This window comes from Triplophysa dalaica, chromosome 18 (genome assembly GCF_015846415.1).
Source record: "Triplophysa dalaica isolate WHDGS20190420 chromosome 18, ASM1584641v1, whole genome shotgun sequence".
Taxonomy (NCBI): Eukaryota; Metazoa; Chordata; class Actinopteri; order Cypriniformes; family Nemacheilidae; genus Triplophysa; species Triplophysa dalaica.
In genome coordinates this window covers 1,640,001-1,657,054 of record NC_079559.1, presented here as the reverse complement: position 1 = coordinate 1,657,054, position 17,054 = coordinate 1,640,001, and the positions used below count along the sequence as shown (strand labels likewise).

At 40.1% G+C, this 17,054-nt stretch overlaps 2 protein-coding genes across 4 annotated transcripts in view; one reads left to right on the top strand and one right to left on the bottom strand.

The window, feature by feature from the left end:
• The first annotated feature begins 6 nt into the window (after nt 1-6).
• On the top strand, nt 7-15,419 carry si:ch211-166a6.5 (clustered mitochondria protein homolog). The gene is made up of 26 exons (XM_056729884.1): nt 7-198; nt 4,302-4,384; nt 4,988-5,159; nt 6,288-6,419; nt 6,511-6,662; nt 6,812-6,966; nt 7,045-7,167; nt 7,245-7,377; nt 8,187-8,279; nt 8,385-9,088; nt 9,206-9,279; nt 9,364-9,468; nt 9,606-9,706; nt 9,794-9,946; nt 10,215-10,277; nt 10,770-11,005; nt 11,082-11,166; nt 11,465-11,618; nt 11,694-11,833; nt 12,944-13,024; nt 13,108-13,233; nt 13,669-13,778; nt 14,135-14,228; nt 14,315-14,440; nt 14,528-14,601; nt 14,820-15,419. Exons 1-26 carry the CDS (start codon nt 153-155, stop codon nt 15,262-15,264), a joined length of 3,960 nt encoding a protein of 1,319 aa, XP_056585862.1. The 5' UTR covers nt 7-152; the 3' UTR covers nt 15,265-15,419.
• A 284-nt stretch (nt 15,420-15,703) lies between these two features.
• Nucleotides 15,704-17,054, bottom strand: part of srrd (SRR1 domain containing) — a 2,935-nt gene continuing 1,584 nt past the window's right edge. Inside the window, exons 4-7 of one of the 3 annotated variants that reach the window (XM_056729887.1) lie at nt 16,517-16,615; nt 16,284-16,435; nt 16,156-16,201; nt 15,704-16,029 (exon numbers count right to left, since the gene is read on the bottom strand). In XM_056729887.1, the coding sequence (XP_056585865.1) occupies nt 15,835-16,029; nt 16,156-16,201; nt 16,284-16,435; nt 16,517-16,615 (492 nt within the window). In that variant the 3' untranslated portion in view covers nt 15,704-15,834. Of the gene's footprint in view, nt 16,030-16,155; nt 16,202-16,283; nt 16,616-17,054 lie in introns of all 3 variants that reach the window. The other 2 variants (XM_056729886.1, XM_056729888.1) reach the window with 2 other exon arrangements.

Sequence of the window (17,054 nt, the reverse complement as noted above, 5' to 3'; positions counted from 1 at the left end):
CGAGAAGGTGTGGCCGAGCGAGGGAATGAGAAAGTGAAAAGACGTGTTGAGTCAGTCACACCTGACAGCTCTCCGTGCGCACGGCACAAAACAGGAAGAGTGTTACAATCCAACACAACCGAGAGAGAAGAGCAGACCGAGGAAAAGAAAACATGAGGGACACACCAAAGAAAGGAAACGGAGAGAAGAGGACTGTGGGTAAGTGTGGCACCTTCTGATTCATTTCCCCCTCCTCCCTCTCTCTCTCTCTCTGAAACTTTTTCTTGATGTTTTGTGCTTTGAATGAAGCTTGTTGTAGTCAAGTTTTGGTAAAGTTGTCTGTTGTCATACGCATGCCTGAAGAGAAACGAATATAAAATGCAGATAATGTTGCAGTAAAAGCAAGATCAGCTTTTTCAAAACAGCTCAGTCATGATTCTTCTGAGCAGCACCCGCGTGGAGTTGACTGAGCGTCCTACCCTGTTGACAAAAAACAGCGTATGCTGGGAAAGTTTTGTTTTGTTGCTGGTTTTACCATCTTAAACCAGCACAAACCAGCACAAACCAGCATCAAAGCCAAACCAGACCACCATATGCAGTTTAGGACATTTGCTGTAAACTTTGCAGAACAAACAACAAAGTTCTCCTTTGACCTGCTTTTCTCGCCCCGCCACGACGGATTCACCTGTGTCATGCGTACAAACACACATGTGTGAAAGACGTGAATGTTTCCACTCATCCTCTGCTGTCATGGCAGCGGTCCAGTTCAGAACACTCCGGGATATTCCCGGCTTTCATTAGGAGCGCGTTACTCTTCAGGCGAATGCATGTCGCCATCATTCCAGCCTGTCACAAATGATGGACTTCTCATTGTTTAATTGAAGTATCATAATAGTCTCAGATGTTTCTCTTGAAATTGCTGTAACAAGATAAAAAGATCTGAAATACATGAAGCAGGTGTAAAATGAACGTGGATTGTAGAGGGTCAAATAATCTGGATTTGGGAACTTGATGAGAAATGTTTGAGTTCATATTGAGATCTTCAATAATATTGACTTTTGATTCCAGACAAGACGAGTCTGAGCTCAGTATGACACACTATTGACATCTCTTCTCAAACTCCAATGTGAGATTTCAGAAATACCTGAGACGCAGATGAGAGATTTTTTTCATTTCATCTCATTGTTATCTTTGAGAAATGATTGAGATCTTGAAGAATTCGCGTCTGTGATTTGTCTTACGGCACTCTCCAGGCAATGCACAGTTTTTTGTATTTGCTTGCGTTCGGCACAGAGGTCACCACAGGTCATCTTCATAAACCAGGGATTTTTACGTAGTAAAAACTATGTGACTGGAGCTGACATCACATCACATCGTCTCTGAAAACATTTTAAGGATATGAGAATTTTATAGTTCTTTTAAACTATTAACCCAGTGATGTATCGTCACTTTAATAGCTTTATTGTTATGCACTTTGGATAAACAAAGTCTTTTAGTTATCTTTAAATCAATTGAATTTATTATCCCACCAACAATCAGATCATCAGATGTCTGCAGAACTGAATCCACCATTCATCAAATTCTTTTGTTTCTTATCACGTGTTTGTTGCTGTTTGTGAACTATTTTTGTCCACCAGTAATAATGTGCTGCATTAGCTCCGTACAATACGCTAGACTTAAATCCACTTTTTACGGATTTACAATAAAAAAGTTCATCTGATGATTTACGAAGGGTTTTACCCAATGCGTCTAGTGTGAACAATAAAGCACACGTGACTGAAAAACAATGGACCTCTTGATGCCAGTGGGCGAAGGCAGTTCTCTCCGAGTCTGTTTGATGTTTTTCAGTTCAAGAACAGCTCATCTATGAGTTTATCATCCCAATAATCCAGCAGGATCTCAGAGAAACAGTTAATGAACGCTGTATTATTGCAGGGGTGTGTTGTGTTAGTAATAGTACATTTATTCAGTATGTGGTATCTTCATTTACTAGCCCGGGGGATTTCTGAAGTGTGTCTGGACAAGCACGTACTCAATCAAGCCGAGTCTTGCTGTTAGATCAGAGATGGCACACAAACCTTAACAAATTTAAAAAATGAGAAGTGATGATGGAAAGGAAAAGAGAAATATTGAAATATACACGGTTTCTACATCAGTCGTTAAATTTATTAAAGTTAAATCCTGTAGTTTTCCTCAGTGTTTACTATAGTAAAGTGTGGTAAAATTCCTTCAAAGTTTTGCGGGGTTTTTAAACCTTACCATTATAAATATTAGAGTACAGTGTTTACAAAATACTATTGAATGCACTAACATGGTGTATTAATTTCTACTTTAATAAGCTCATACTACAGTTTACCACACTTTACTGTAGTAAAATCCTAAATTATACTTCATTTTTTATGTGGGATTTATTTTAACGTTGGTAACGCTTTACAATAAGATCTCATTCATAACATTATTTAAAGCCCCCTTCAACCAGAAGTTGCGATTGTTTTTACTTCCGAATTTTGACGCATTTCCGAGTGAAATGGAATTTTGAATTAGAAAAACAATGGGCGTGGCTTTCGTCTTTCTCTGCGATTTGATTGGATGTATAAAAACAACCGTTGTGTCGGAGCCATAGCTTAGTGGTTAGTGCTCCTACAAATGATGCTGTTGCGCTCCGGACCACCCGAGTTCGAATCCCGGCTCGTGGATCTTTTCTGATCCCACCCCCTCTCTCATCCACGTCGCTTCCTGTCCTCTCTAAATAAAACTTCACTAATAAAGGCAAAATTGACAAAAAAAGCTAAAAATAAAAAAAATGCTGTTGGATTTTGAGATTAAACAGGCAGCTGACTGACACTTGAAGGGGAGGAGTTAAGCCTTAGCCTTCATTTAAGATGTATAGTCACTACAGGACAGAAGTGCATTTTCAGATTTTAACTGAAGATAATGAGTGCACACGATTTTTAAAAAGAGAATTACACACATTGATAAAGTATTTACAAACAACACTGCAATATTTTATTTTATTGTATTTTATTTTTCACTGGGACTTTAATGCATTCGCTAACAACAAGAGGAATATATCTTTATGGCATTTATTCATCTTGGTTCATGTTATTTAATACGAATATAAACTAATATTTGTACTTTATTTATACTGTCTGTGCATCAACCTACAACTTTTGATTGTAAAAATGTACAAATTAACATAAGCAAACAAAACCTTGCTTTGAAGTAACAAAATGTCTTGCTTCGGTTTCATCTTTTGGAAGGTTTTCAGATCCTGCTGATCAGTCGGGTGCTGAGGTCATTTTCACAAAAAGAGGAAAACCAATTCTAAAGTCATTCTTAAACTTTTTACTCGCATTGTTGTGCCGTTAAAGTCCCAGTGAAATAAAAAAATGACAATGCATATTTTTTCATTAAAAATATTGCAGTGTTTATTGTAAATTCCTTTTCAAATTCGTCTGTCCTCAAATTCTTCAGTTAAAATCTGAAAATAATTACGTCTTCTAGTGACTGTACATCTTAAATGACGGCTTGGGCGGAGCATCTTTTAACTCCTCCCCTTCAACTGTCAGTCGGCTGCCAGATCCATTTAAAAATGGAACAGCTGTTTTCTACATCCAATCAAATCGCAGAGAAAGACAAAAGCCACGGCCACTATTTTTCCTCATTCCAAATTCCATTTCATTTGGACAATATGGAAGTAAAAATGAACGCAACGTCCAGTTCAAAGGGACTTTAAAATAACTTCAGTCAGCACCTGACCTATCAGTTCTGACTTATATCTCTTTTCTACTTTTTAGAAATGAGCTTTCCTGTTGCTCAGTGGTAAGAGCGTTGCGTTAACAACCCCAGGGGATTGCAAATACCTATGTTAAATGTATTGGATAAAAGCAATGTAAGTCGCTTTGGATAAAAGCGTCTGCCAAATGCCTAAATGTAAATGTAAATGTATACTGGTTGGCTATATGAGACCAGTTTTATTGCACTTATGCTTTTGTTGTCCTTATGTTGTTTCCAATTGTTTAACTCATTTGTAAGTTGCTTTGGATAAAAGGGGCTGCTAAATGACTAAATGTAAATGTAACTTCTAATGATGGATTTTGTTTCAAAATGGGAAAATATAAAAACTTTTTTTTAACTTTTTGGCACACATGTACAGTATAGGTAATATTCTGTTAGTGGATTCTGGGATTTCTATTTTTCAATTTCACTGACATTTGAACAGCTATTTCCAAACTCTGTTATGTAACACAGTTTTACCCTAAAGCACATTTTTGAGCATAAAATGAAGAATCCGGTGAGACTAAACATTCTTCACTCTGCAGATGTTTCTGGAAGTAAATGCGACGATGACGGATCATTTCCTGTGAAGATTCAGGGTGCAGGTGTCGACGCTTTTGAGCTGCAGGTGAGCTTTAAAAACTGAATTCTCAAGAGGGGTCGTGAAAGATCAGGACTGAAGGTTGTAAGGTCAAACCAATACAAAACAGAAGTTAACTATTAAACTTTCACCATTGTGCTTTTGTTTAAGACCTCTAATTTGTCTAAAAGCACTTAAAATAGTATGAGATATAAAGATGCTTTTTTCTTTTAAGTATATTTTATTCATTGCATCATCAGTATTTGTCACCTTAAAATAATAATTCACCCCAAAATGATTATTCTTTGAATGGGGTTCAGTGTTGTCGACATTCTTCAAAATATCTTTTTCTGTGTTTTGCAGAAGAAAGTCATACAGGTTCAAAATGACATTTTGGGTTGAACTATTCATTTAATTCACGTTTTAAAAAAATTGCCCTGATCTTATTGACACATTAGGTGTTCAGATCTATCTGCCGCTCAAATTCAGTTTAGTTCACGTCGCTTGCATATGCAAATGATTTCAGTTATCTGATCAAATATAAAAAGATCATCAAAGGATGCAAATCGTGTCATTGAGAGATGAGCTCCCACATTATCCGTGTTTGAGTATGCAGACACCTCTCTAATGTTTTGAGTCTTCTCTGTTCAGGTGAATGGATTCTGGCTGGTCCAGGACACCATTATGAGCGTGCTGGGCAGAGAGGAGGTAACACCGCGCACGTCCCTCACTCTGGCACTTTCAGGCGTGACCCTTGACCTCATGGCAGAGCTCCGGGACATCAAAGGATTCAAAGCTGGAGTTACTCTCCGTCTAGTGGAAGGTAAACTCCAGACCTCGCAAGTAAACATGTGCAACGGCTACACTAGTGTTTGAGAATCTGTGTTGACTAACACAACTTGCAGCTGTTGGATCTGGTTCAACCCGTAGACCAGCTAACACTGTCCAAAGCCACCTTTTCTGATACAAATGCTAAACATGGAACAACAAAAACCCACACTTTACCTGGCAAAGCCATGGTTCAGTTTTGTAGGGAAAGTTGGAGGCTGATCTGTTCCTCCAATCCATTACCAGCTAGAAATCCAACTAACAAATTCATAAAAAATGTTTACCAGTTTAGTTTGGTCTCTTCAAATCATTGGGGGTTTTGTCAGACTGGTTTTGCAACTTTCTGATTCACTGGGTTGTTCGATGTCAAATGTAAAGCCAAGTGAGTCACCGAGGACTCATCGGGAACAGTGTGGGAAAATTATTCTTCACTGAATTACCACATTACTCACTGGACACTTTAACACTCTCCCAGATAACACAGATTCACATTCATGGAGTGTTAAAGGGTCATGTAACGCCGCCTTTTGAGCTACAGTCTACCTCACTGTCGTATTGAAAAATGCAACTGAAACGGGAACGAACGCTTTCAGAAGAAGAGTGGGTTAGTGGGCGGGGCACGAGGGAAAGTGATCCGATTCCACATCTTAAAGGGGTCATGTGGCGCGAGATGCTTTTGTTTTCATTCTTCTCTCCAAAATATGACAGCAAAGGCTGGATGCTCTCTCTGAAGGCTGAAGTGGCGCTTGTGTCCGGGATGTAAAGCAAATATTTTGCTAGCTTGCTTAGAGTTGTAAGCGTTACATATACAGTATAATATCCCCTCATAAACACACCGCTTCCCGACCACTATAGTCTTTGTTTCAGATATAAAACCTGCGCAGTGATCACCAATAGTCAAACGTTATCCGCCAGAAACTGTCTGACAGTATGTTTTTTCGTTCACCAGCTGGAAAAAATCGTTCTGAAAGTGATCCCAACGATATCGGTCTCTGTATCGTTATAGTTATGTTGTGAACCCCGCTATCCTCCTGAATTATAGTTATCTTTATAGTTATCGCTATAATGTGAACAGCCCGTTATTGTTATCGTGTGACCTTTGACCCTTGCGCGTGGGTTACAGAGCCGTACTCGCACCGATTCGCACAGGCTCACCTGGCACGTGTGCAAGAGATGCTGAGAGCCGCCGGACCCCAAGACTCCTTGATGGAGGGCCGATCGCCCAGTGTGCTTAACACGCTCACCCAGACACCTGGTACGAAACTATTTTTATTTTTTATATACTTTGTATGTATAGTGATTTGTGTTAACGCTTATGACTATAAATGTGTGTTTGTGTGAATTAGAAGCCCCTCCCACTCCCCACTCCAAAAACAGACGAGCCAATAGTAAAGCAGAGCAGTCTGCCGAACCCCCGCCTCCACCTGCCTACATCCAACCAGGAGCCTCGGAACTTCCCCCTTTGACAACCCTGCTGCCTAACAACACACACATCGAAGTTTGTAAAACACACACACAAATACAATTCAAACGTATTTAATCGCATGTTAAAATACTTTTCATTGATGTTTGATATTGATACGATATTGATCTTATTTGTGATTCTTTCAGATAATAATAAATATCAATAAAACAATTATTTTCTAGCATCCCAGTTACCTGTTAGACCTGTCACTCAGCTGTTGGAACCCGCCCCCTGGGTTTAGAAAACTGCAGGGCGACTTTATGTACATCAGTGTTCACACGCTGGAGGGCAAACAGTGTGACATCACTTCCTGTCCACGTGGATTTTATGTCAACAGGTAAGCCGTAAACGAATAGCATGTCACCAAACTAATACTGTTGTTTTTGCTGTTATAATTGAGTGATTGGTGTTTCAGATCGACTCTTGACGTGTTTGACCCTCGTCCTGCTTCATCCACTCCAGTGTGTCACTGTCTGACCGATCTGCTGTCTCACCTCAGCCCACAGTTCAAACACAACTTCAGTGCACTGAAACACAGGTGATGCTCAGACGCACATGCATTCGCACTCGCTCGTGTTGTTCAGATCGCTTTAGTAAGTGTGTGTGTCCGTACAGACCGTCGCTTCCGGCAGAGGAGACCCTGTCCACTCCGGACCGCACGCTCAGCTGGTTGGGCATCTCTTCGATTCATTCGCATAAGTCCAGTTTCAGCGGCCGGCTGGGTTTGGATCAGGAGCTTAACTCACAGGTACTGTGCACACCTGCCCTCACTTTCATATCATTATATGTGAGTGATCATTATCAAAATCATATTCCAGAGAAGTTACAGGAATTAAATCCTTAAACGAACAGTTCACCCAAAAATTCTGTCATAAACTACCTACGCTCTAGTTGTTCCAAACCCAGAGCCGGCCCTCCATATAACCCAAGTAAGCGGCTGCCTAGGGCCTCGCCGCCAATAGGGGGCCCCCAAGAGCCCATTAAATTACAGCTTTTTTTCAGTATTTTTTCTGTGGTTTGTGTCAAAATGTATGAAATTACTGACTGATGTTTTGTATTGGTCTGTGCTCATAATTTAAAGGGACAGTTCACCTCAAATTGGAAGCTATGAAATAATAAAATGTTTTGACAATCACTATACATTTGACTTGACTTAATACAAAGCTCATGTATTTTTGTTTTTATTACATTTCTACATCCTAAACACATCTACAACTAACAGAATTGGGTCTGTTAGGTTTAAATGGTCCGTCTAAATAATCACACATTGACAATAGTTGATTGTATTGGGGGGCACAGAGGGACTGTCCAAAATCTTTATAAATACCTTTGTTTTGATGAACAAAATATGTTTTATTTATTCAGCTTTGTGCACTGTGTTAGGCAAACCGAGGCCAGTTCTATCGCACTTACCTATCGCTGTTCTTTTGTTTCACGGATTTCTTCCCTTTTTATGGTCCATTTATAAGTCACTTTGGATAAAAGCGTCTGCCAAATGCGTAAATGTAAATGTACGAAAACCAAATAACCGTATGAAATGCCTGTGGTGTGTTTTAGGCCCCAGACTGGAACAAAGAGATCCAAGCAGCCAGAGATCTTCCACAGAGAAGTTTAGAGGAGAGACTTCAGAGAGACAGAGCCTTACTACAGGTTAGAACACGCATATCCTTAAAACATTTTTTAAAGCCTTTCTTTATAGCCGGCATTGTCTGAACGCAGAGACGTCGTGTGACATCCCGTCTTGTGTCCCTGCAGGTCAACTCTGCTTTCGTGAGCGCCGCTACTCAGGCTGCCGAGAAAGTCATCGACGGTTTGGTTGACCCGCTCAACGATTCCCGCGAGGAAGCTGCTTTCTTATGGGGCGGCGTGTTCATGAGCGTGCCGGCTCACGGTGAGGAGTGGCTGGGCGGAGAGCGAGGTCACAGGGCCGCTCAGCGTCTCGAACTGCGAGGGGTTCAGTGTTACAGCGACCTGGAAGGAGACCTCCAAAACCTGCACACCATCCCCACAGCACTGGCCGACTACCGCGGCGTCCGGCTGTCCGCGCAGGCCCTGGCACCCGGCCTCCAGGGCCCCGAGCAGGATGAAGTTCCAAACGGGCAGTTATACGGATTCAACGTGGGTCCTCTGGAAAATCCAGCGAGACGGAAACTCCTAGAACTACTGGCTCATTCGGCGAAGGCTCTCGCTCTGCAAAGACACGCGGTCCTGGGAACCACCGGGCATCAGCTGCCTCTCTTCACTTCTGTGGATGCCCAAGGAATTCTGGGGGCCGATGGTCGGTATTACCTTCTGGATGTGTACCGGACCATGCCTGCTGATACCAACTTTTTGGTGGAGGACGGTGAGGGAGTAGAAACGGAGCAGGAGGCGGCGGGAGGTGATGGATTTCCAAGGCGGTACCCTCACGCTTTGTGTCGTTTACGGCCGGAGCTGGTGAAAGCCTTCATTCAACACAAGTGAGTCTGCGTTTGTTTTTAAACATCCAAGAAACGTACGACCTTCACCCTTCACCTTAAATCTAAAATCAAAGTGAACATCCTTCTAATCACAGTGTGGTTTTTTTCATATTTTAGACACGATCAGTTCTCAGCGTGCGTGAAAGCTCGCATGGAGGAGACCGGAGGAGTTGAGGAGTGCATGAATGCCTGTAAGATGCTCAAACTGTTTGTTCTGTTTTGGTCGCTTGTGAAATGTGACATAACTAACGGCATGTGTGTATTTGTGTTTTCAGGTGACTCTCGCAGCACAGACGCGGTACGAGCCGCATGCAATGATGTGGGATCTGTCAGCGACATCATATTCGAGATGCGTTTCAACCCTAATGTCTTCTCACCAGGTCAGCTGAAGAAAAACTCTCCCTCAAAAACACTTTCACATGTGTTGATGATTAATAACACAACCCAAAAGCACAAGGCATTGCTTTATTTATAATGGATACGTGCAGTATTTCTGACTTTTTCTCGATTCGCGTAGGTGTGCAGTTTCCTGATTCAGAGCGTGAAACGGTTGCGCTCCAGAAGAGATTACTGAAGGAGGCCGCGTCTTTTATCTTCAATGAGCAGATTCCGGCGTTTGTGAGTATTGTGTGTTGGTGAATGTGTGTATGTTCTTAATGATGAGTGACGAACGGCATGTTAAAGCAGCAGCCCGTGTGTTTTCAGATGAACGATTGTATTCAAGGCCCAGATGTACCCATGGACGGCGCAACTTTACGACAAGCCCTCCATAAGAAAGGAATAAACCTGCGATATCTCGGACAAGTGATATTGACCATCAGCCAATCAGATCTCAAGGATCAACTAAGACACATCACTGTAAGATAACACAAAATCCATTTTATTTCAGAAACGACATTTTAATCCACATGAATAAGAGTAAATCTGTTGTGTACTGTAGTATATTATAGAAATTTTACTATAGTATACCATAGTATTGTCAAATCTAGTGCTAACTGATAAGCTGTATTAAATACGGGAGTATACAGAAATATCTAAGATTTTCGCCACAGTCAACTATAGTAAATATTTAAGTACAAAACAGTATTTTTAATGCTCTTTTCATGTCTTGCCATATTTCCTACAGAGGTTGGTCTTCACAGAGATTGTAGTACGCAGTGCACAAAGGTTATTCAATGGCTACATTCAGGTATTTACATTTTATTTTTATTTAAAAGGTCCAGTGTATGAAATTTAGCGGCATCTGGTGGTGAGGTTGTGAATTGCAACCAAGGGCACACTCCACCCCTCTCTTTCGAAGCACTACAGTGGCTGACACAGAACCAAGATGTCATCACGCTTGTGCTTCTTAGCTGAAGGAGATAACTCGTTTACGAAATGCGCTCTGTAGAGCAGATTGTCCCTTTAGGGCTACTGTAGAAACAATATGGTGAATTCCATGTAATGGGACCCGCGGTGTATGTAGATAGAAAGAGCTCATTCTAAGATAATAAAAGATAACGCTTCATTATGTAAGGACCTCTGAAGACATTATTATGTATATTATATTGGATTTCTGTCATTACATCCTCCAAAAAATTAAACTGGTCCTTTTAAATTAATATTATTGTTTTTTACTTTACAAAAATTGAAAGGAGATTGAGAAAATAAAAGTGACTGTATTTCTTTCGTCGTGTTTTAGGGGGTGGAGACGTCAAACTTGTCTGCAGCCGTGAGTCATTTCCTCTGTTGCTTATTGGTGCCTAACTTCAGTTCGACATCAAATGGGGAGGAGTCTAAGAAGCGCTCAAGGAGGCGTGGCCGTGGAGGGGGAGGGGCTACGGATAGCACCTCTTGGAGTGCGCTGAGCGGCAACGAACTGTGGAGTCTCATATGTCAGGATGCTCAAGAAACCTACAGACTCAAAGATGGACTAGGGTGAGAGAAGAGAGACATCTTTTCAACCGTCTCATACTTTTTTGTTGTAGCATCACAGTGTAACGTTTTGTCGCAGGTCAAATGTGGACCATCTAGTCGAGCGTTACGGATTGCAGAAGATTTCCTTGTTGAGAGAGATGTGCTTGAAGGCTGGCATTCAGGTGTTCTTTTACTACAATTATGTTCGCTTAACTATTCGTAGTCATTTTCTTACAGTTTCTTTTCATATTTTATTTTTTAATTACAACCTAAACATAACATATGTATGAACAGCATTCTGTTTAATAATACAAATAATAATTCAGACTCATCCCTGTGAAGTGACAAGTAAAAGTTTTGTATTTAACTCTAAAAAATGTTAATAAAATAAATACTTGATTCTGATTGGTCGATTGTAACATTTGTGGAAACTGCGTCATTTTCCGAGAATTTGTAAAGAACCTCAAATTTGTCCCGCAGCTTCGTCTCAAAGAGTACACATTCGACAACCGTAACAAGCCACCCATCTCCTCCGACGACGTGCTCAACGTCCTCCCTGTCATCAAGCACGTAACCATGACGACCGCCGATGCCACCAAGAAGTTCCAGGCAGCACAGAACAGCCTTCAGAAAGGTACCCGTGGAAGTTCATGAAGTTCATGCATATTGTAGGGATCACATCTCTTGACAGCATCATGTCTTCCTGTAGGGTTACTGGAGCAGGCGTACGAGAAACTTAAAGAAGCTTCATATCTGTTTGGTCGTGTGTCTGATGATCTGCACCCTGAGGCCTGTCATTGTCTGAGTCTCCTGGCAAAAGTGGCGTACTTACAGGGCCGTCCCGCCGAGGTGCGTGTACTCATCTTTGTTGTTCAATAATTCAGTGACATGAAGGATGGAATTTTTATATAAAATAACCTCTTAGGTAACAGATGGTTTTCAGGTTAATGTGCATTGTGATGTAAGCAAATGAAGTAATAAGTAATCACAAGTTAATCACACATAACATTTGGGGCAAACATATAATTAAATGCCATTATAGGACAATACAGAAAGAAGCTTCAGATGTTCAAAAGCTAAAACAGACATAATTTTGTTTTTTTCAGAAGCTGAATTATTATTATTAAAGACCAAAACAGTTTGGTTACTAACATTCCTAAGAAATATCTTCATTTTCCCCAAATAAAGAGTAATTCAAGTTTGAAACGACATAAGGGTTAGTAAATGTAAATAAGCAGATTTTTTTATTATTCGCTTAAGAAACTTGTGTGTTCCTCAGAAACGTGCAACACTTCTCCTTAGACTTTATATTTTTTATGTAAGGAAAGGAAAACAGACTATGTTGCCTTTAAAATATATCTAAGAGAGGACAAAAACACGCACATTAATCTCAAAAGGGTACTCGACCAAAAGAGTAAATCGAAGTTGTTAGAAGAGACGGCACACCAGAGCTCCAAAAAAATATATAAGAAAGACTTTATTATTTAAAAGTATTAAAAGTATTTTTTATATATATATTTTGGAACTCTGGTCTGCCGACTTTTGTTACTACTTCGATATGAAATATATCTTAAAATTAATTTCTTATTTAATGAACTGTTGTATAAAATCAACATGACATGTGCACAACCATGACAAAAATAGCACTACAATAATATTGTGCTTGTGTGATTGTGTAATTAAATAAATGTGAGACAAAAGTTCATTCAGATCATTTTTGCACAGATACCTTTAATTTTAGCTTCTTTCTGACATTATTCTGTAAGTTTTATATGATGCAGTAAGGTGTCAACAGCATCAAATTTGTCACCAGTCATGACCTACTTATGTCTGGGGCGGGTGCGCTGCGGATATTCGGGCGGGTTTATTAATTATAATTAACACGTTAAATGCACTGCCCTAGTCTAAATGTGTATCTTTGACCATTCAGCATTATTTTCTCCCTCTCTCACTTCGTAGGCTCGTAGCGTGCAGCTGAGGGTCGTGGTCATCAGTGAAAGGGTTCTAGGATTCGATCATCCCAACACCATTCAGCAATACGTGAGTGAAGTTTTTACACAATAACACAGATGTGTTTCTTAACATCAGCAGGATGTGATGCCATGTCATGTCTCTTGTGTCAGGTGCTGTTGGCCGTGTATCTGTTCGCCGGAGGTGAAACGGCTCTCGCTCAGCGCTGTCTGTATCGTGCCAAAGTTCTTCTGTTGACGGTTCACGGCGGAGATCATCCTTACACCGCAGTCATTGATGCAAGTTATAATCTACAAAATCGACATTATCTGCATTATTCGCATCAATTGATTCATTTCAATATTTTTTGGAGTGCCTTTACTGTTTTGCTTGTTCTAAGCAAATATTCACTGAAATTTCATATGTTTTGCCTTAAAACAAGACTTATTTTCTGATGTCATTTTGCTCATCAAGAAAATGCATCTTGATTCAAGAATTTCTAGACATTTTTACTGGAAAACAAGACAAAAATACTAAGCAAGAAAGTCATTTTTTGCAGTGTTGCTGTAAAGAACATTTTAGACTTTGTGGGTTTGGGAATCAGTTTAAACCAGCTTGAGCTTGTTCAAGGTGTCTTTTTCAGCAGGGTACACAGTTATCAAGTGTTTTTTGTTATCTACAATAAATGATTTCATGTATGGATAACTAAACTCTACGGTAATAATTTCTCGCAGGCGTCTCTTGGACTGATTCTTCAGGGAGAGCAGTCGCTTCAATACCTCCAGAGTGCACTGAAAATCACCAACTCATTCAGAGGAGACATGGACCTTACGGGAGCTCTCATGTAAGACGTTCTGATGTTCTTAAAAGGGGTTAAGATAGCAGGGGCACACTTCAGACGAAAAGAAAAAATGAGCATTAGTGTGTAGACTCTTGTGCACACGAGACGTCTTAGAAGTTGATCGATGTAGAGATGTTTTGCCTGTAAGGAAAGTTTTAACTTAGTTCCTTACGATGTTACTCCCTTACAAGATATAAGCCTATGATGTCATTACCTTTAAAATAAACCCAGACAGGACAGGCTCTTGTATCACCTCGTAGAGATTTATTATGTGAATGTAAATTAACTCATGTTTCTGCTTAAATACATGTGAAATATTGATTTGAGAGATGCCATTTTTGATTTATTGTGTCTTGCAGTCTCCATCTGCTGGCACAGAGACTCTGTGTGTCTGGTGACTACAGAGGAGGAATGAACCTTGAGAAACAGGCTCACGGCATCTTCCAGAATAAGGTGAGCGATTGTGTTCATGTGAGAAGTTAGTGATTCGATCCAAAAGTGCAATGGTGTTCTGAGCCTGCTTGTGTGTTTTTCAACAGTGGGGTGATGATCATCCCCAAACTAAATGCAGCTCAGAGTTCCTGAAGAACATTACCCAGCAGGCTGTGCGCGTGGAGCGGTCCATTCGTCAGGGTGGCGTGGAGCTTTGTGATGCACCGCCTGAGGTAAGCTCAGTTTGAAAACATTGTTTAAAAGAACCAAGTGCCTTTCTGATTCAGTTTAAAACGGTCTTTTCTTCTGCTCAACCGCAGTCTTTGACTCCATCTCTTGAGACCACACTGGAACAGCTAGCACTGGTTAATGGCATACTCAAGACGTCATACAGGTAAGATGAATGTCACAAACACACCTCCATTTCACATTACATCCCCAAATAAAATTGCGTGTGTGTATTACGAAAAGAAATACAGTAGTATATAATTTAACTATTATATCTAATAAATTAAACTGTTTAGAGTTTTGCGGAATTGTCAGGCTCACGTTCTGTTTATTAGTTAATGCAAACAAAACAGAATGTATGACCTTCATTGCCTTTATTTAAAGCACAAGGATAATGGAGTTCAAAGAAAAGCTTAAAGAAAAAAAAGCAGCAGAAGAGGCCGAAAAGGCGAAGTCACAGTCGACCAATGAGAAAGAAGCTTCAGGGCTGCAGGCCAATGACGGAGAGGCGACTGTGGATGAGAAGACCAATGGGGAACAGGTGCAGGAGACCACCGAAGAAAATGCAGAAAGTGAAAGTGGCGAGACTGATGCTGTAAAGAAATCTGACCAAATCAAAGTCAACGGTGAGATAGACTCCCATCAGCATAACGGAGATGGTCCGAAAAACAACGGAGTAGAGGAATGCCAATCAGACATCACCAATGGCGTCTCGACTGAGAGCCAATCAAAATTGAAAAATATCATAATGTCAGCCGTGGTAAACGGAAACGAGTGTGATGTGAGCGAAGGCTCAGGTGATGTGAAGAAACAGATTGAAACAGAGTGAGATGTTCTGTGAGATTTTAAAGTATTTGAAAGAAATGAAAGACATTAAAAGATCTAAATTTAGCATTTTTACAACTAACACCAGTGTGCAGTGAACATTTTTTCTTTGAGTATATTTTCTCTCTGTTTTGAATTTAATAAAATGTCTTCACTAGACGTCGAGTGTCTTCGAGTGAATCTTTGTGGGACAACATCAAACAAAATTTTTCTTTACTTCAGTTTTTCGAATCTTGTTCATTTATATTTATTTAGCATATGCATTGGTCCAATGTGACATTTTGTCAAGAGCCAACAAGCCTTCTTTTTCTAGTAAGAACAGGCCAATCTGCTTGTTAATCATTTCTCCCATCTAGACAGCTTTAGTTACATCAGTGGAAAAACAAAATGACTTTAGATCAAATGTATTTCTTCGTTGAAAAGGGATGCACGGACATTGAGCATTTCTTTTCAAATGTTTTATTTCCATGTAAAAAAATGTGAAATTAACATTATTTTCCCAAACTGATTATAAAGAAAATATAAAATGTAATGAAACATTAACACCATCGTGTTTCACGTTTGGTAATTTTCCTCAGCAGTGTTTCTCTCTCAGGATGATCTCGAGATCTTTGCAGTGTTGGTACAGCGGCTCTGAAGTCTCAGTCCATGTACAGTCTCCTAGTCTGTTCAGATTCTCTGGAGGGAACTGAACGAGCGCTGTGTCATTAAACACATCCAGAAAGCGTTGCGAGCAGGCCAGAGACGTCTCCTCACACACACGGATCACCTTTAGATATTTGAGTCAAGGGCCGCAACCGGTCTCAAGAATAAACCTACAGAAATCTAATGTCTAAAACACATAATGACTGAAAAATGGTACATTTCAAAGGTGTAAGATACTGATAAAGGATACATATGATAAGAAGCTGTAATCTCTTTCAAATTCTCTCTGTAACATCCTAAGCGAATAAAAAAACAGTACCTTTATTTTGCACCGTGGTACTGTGGGTTTATTTCAATGAGACGTAACGCCAAAATTACCTCTCTTGAATGCCATGAAAACTGTTGCCTATAATAACAATGTTTGGCAAAGTCTGAGGCGACCAGTTTTTCCACAGCAGGTTGTTGTACAGAGCTTTCCCACAATGCATCAGGTAGAACAGGGTCGGTTGAGACACCGCTCGCTTCCCCTCCTGGTGAGTGTACAGAGACCATTTGAAAGAAATTACGAAATTCCAGTTCCTTTTCACCACAGCACATGTATGAATTTCTACCTCATTTTCAGTTAACACATTGAAGCCGAGCTCTCTGAGAGCATTGCACTCCGACACAGAAAACGCAGGGTCATAGACACAACAACTTCCCGCTGGAATCTGATAGAGGAAGAGAACATGTATTGTATGCAGGGGTGCCGCCAGAAATTCTGGGCCCTATGGAAACCAAAATTTCTGGGCCCCCTACATTTTTTACAGATAAAATTTAACCCAATAAACATGCCCTGTATTCTTAAAAAAAGATACTTAGCACATTGCATAGTTAAAATGTCTAAAGATGAGTACAAAGCCTACAAAAACAAGATTTTTTTTTAGAAATATGTACTTGTTTACATAAAAGGGAGAACATTTATTATCTCAATTGCAATTGCAAGCACAAGAGAACATTATGTATTGACATATACTTAACATGAACAAGCTTTAGCTGGGTCAAACTGCTCATTCAGGAAACATCAGCTACAGTAGAGACACGTTTTATTCAATTTTATATTATATTTTTCTGGGGCATTTTATTCATATTAAGAACGTCAAGTTTGAC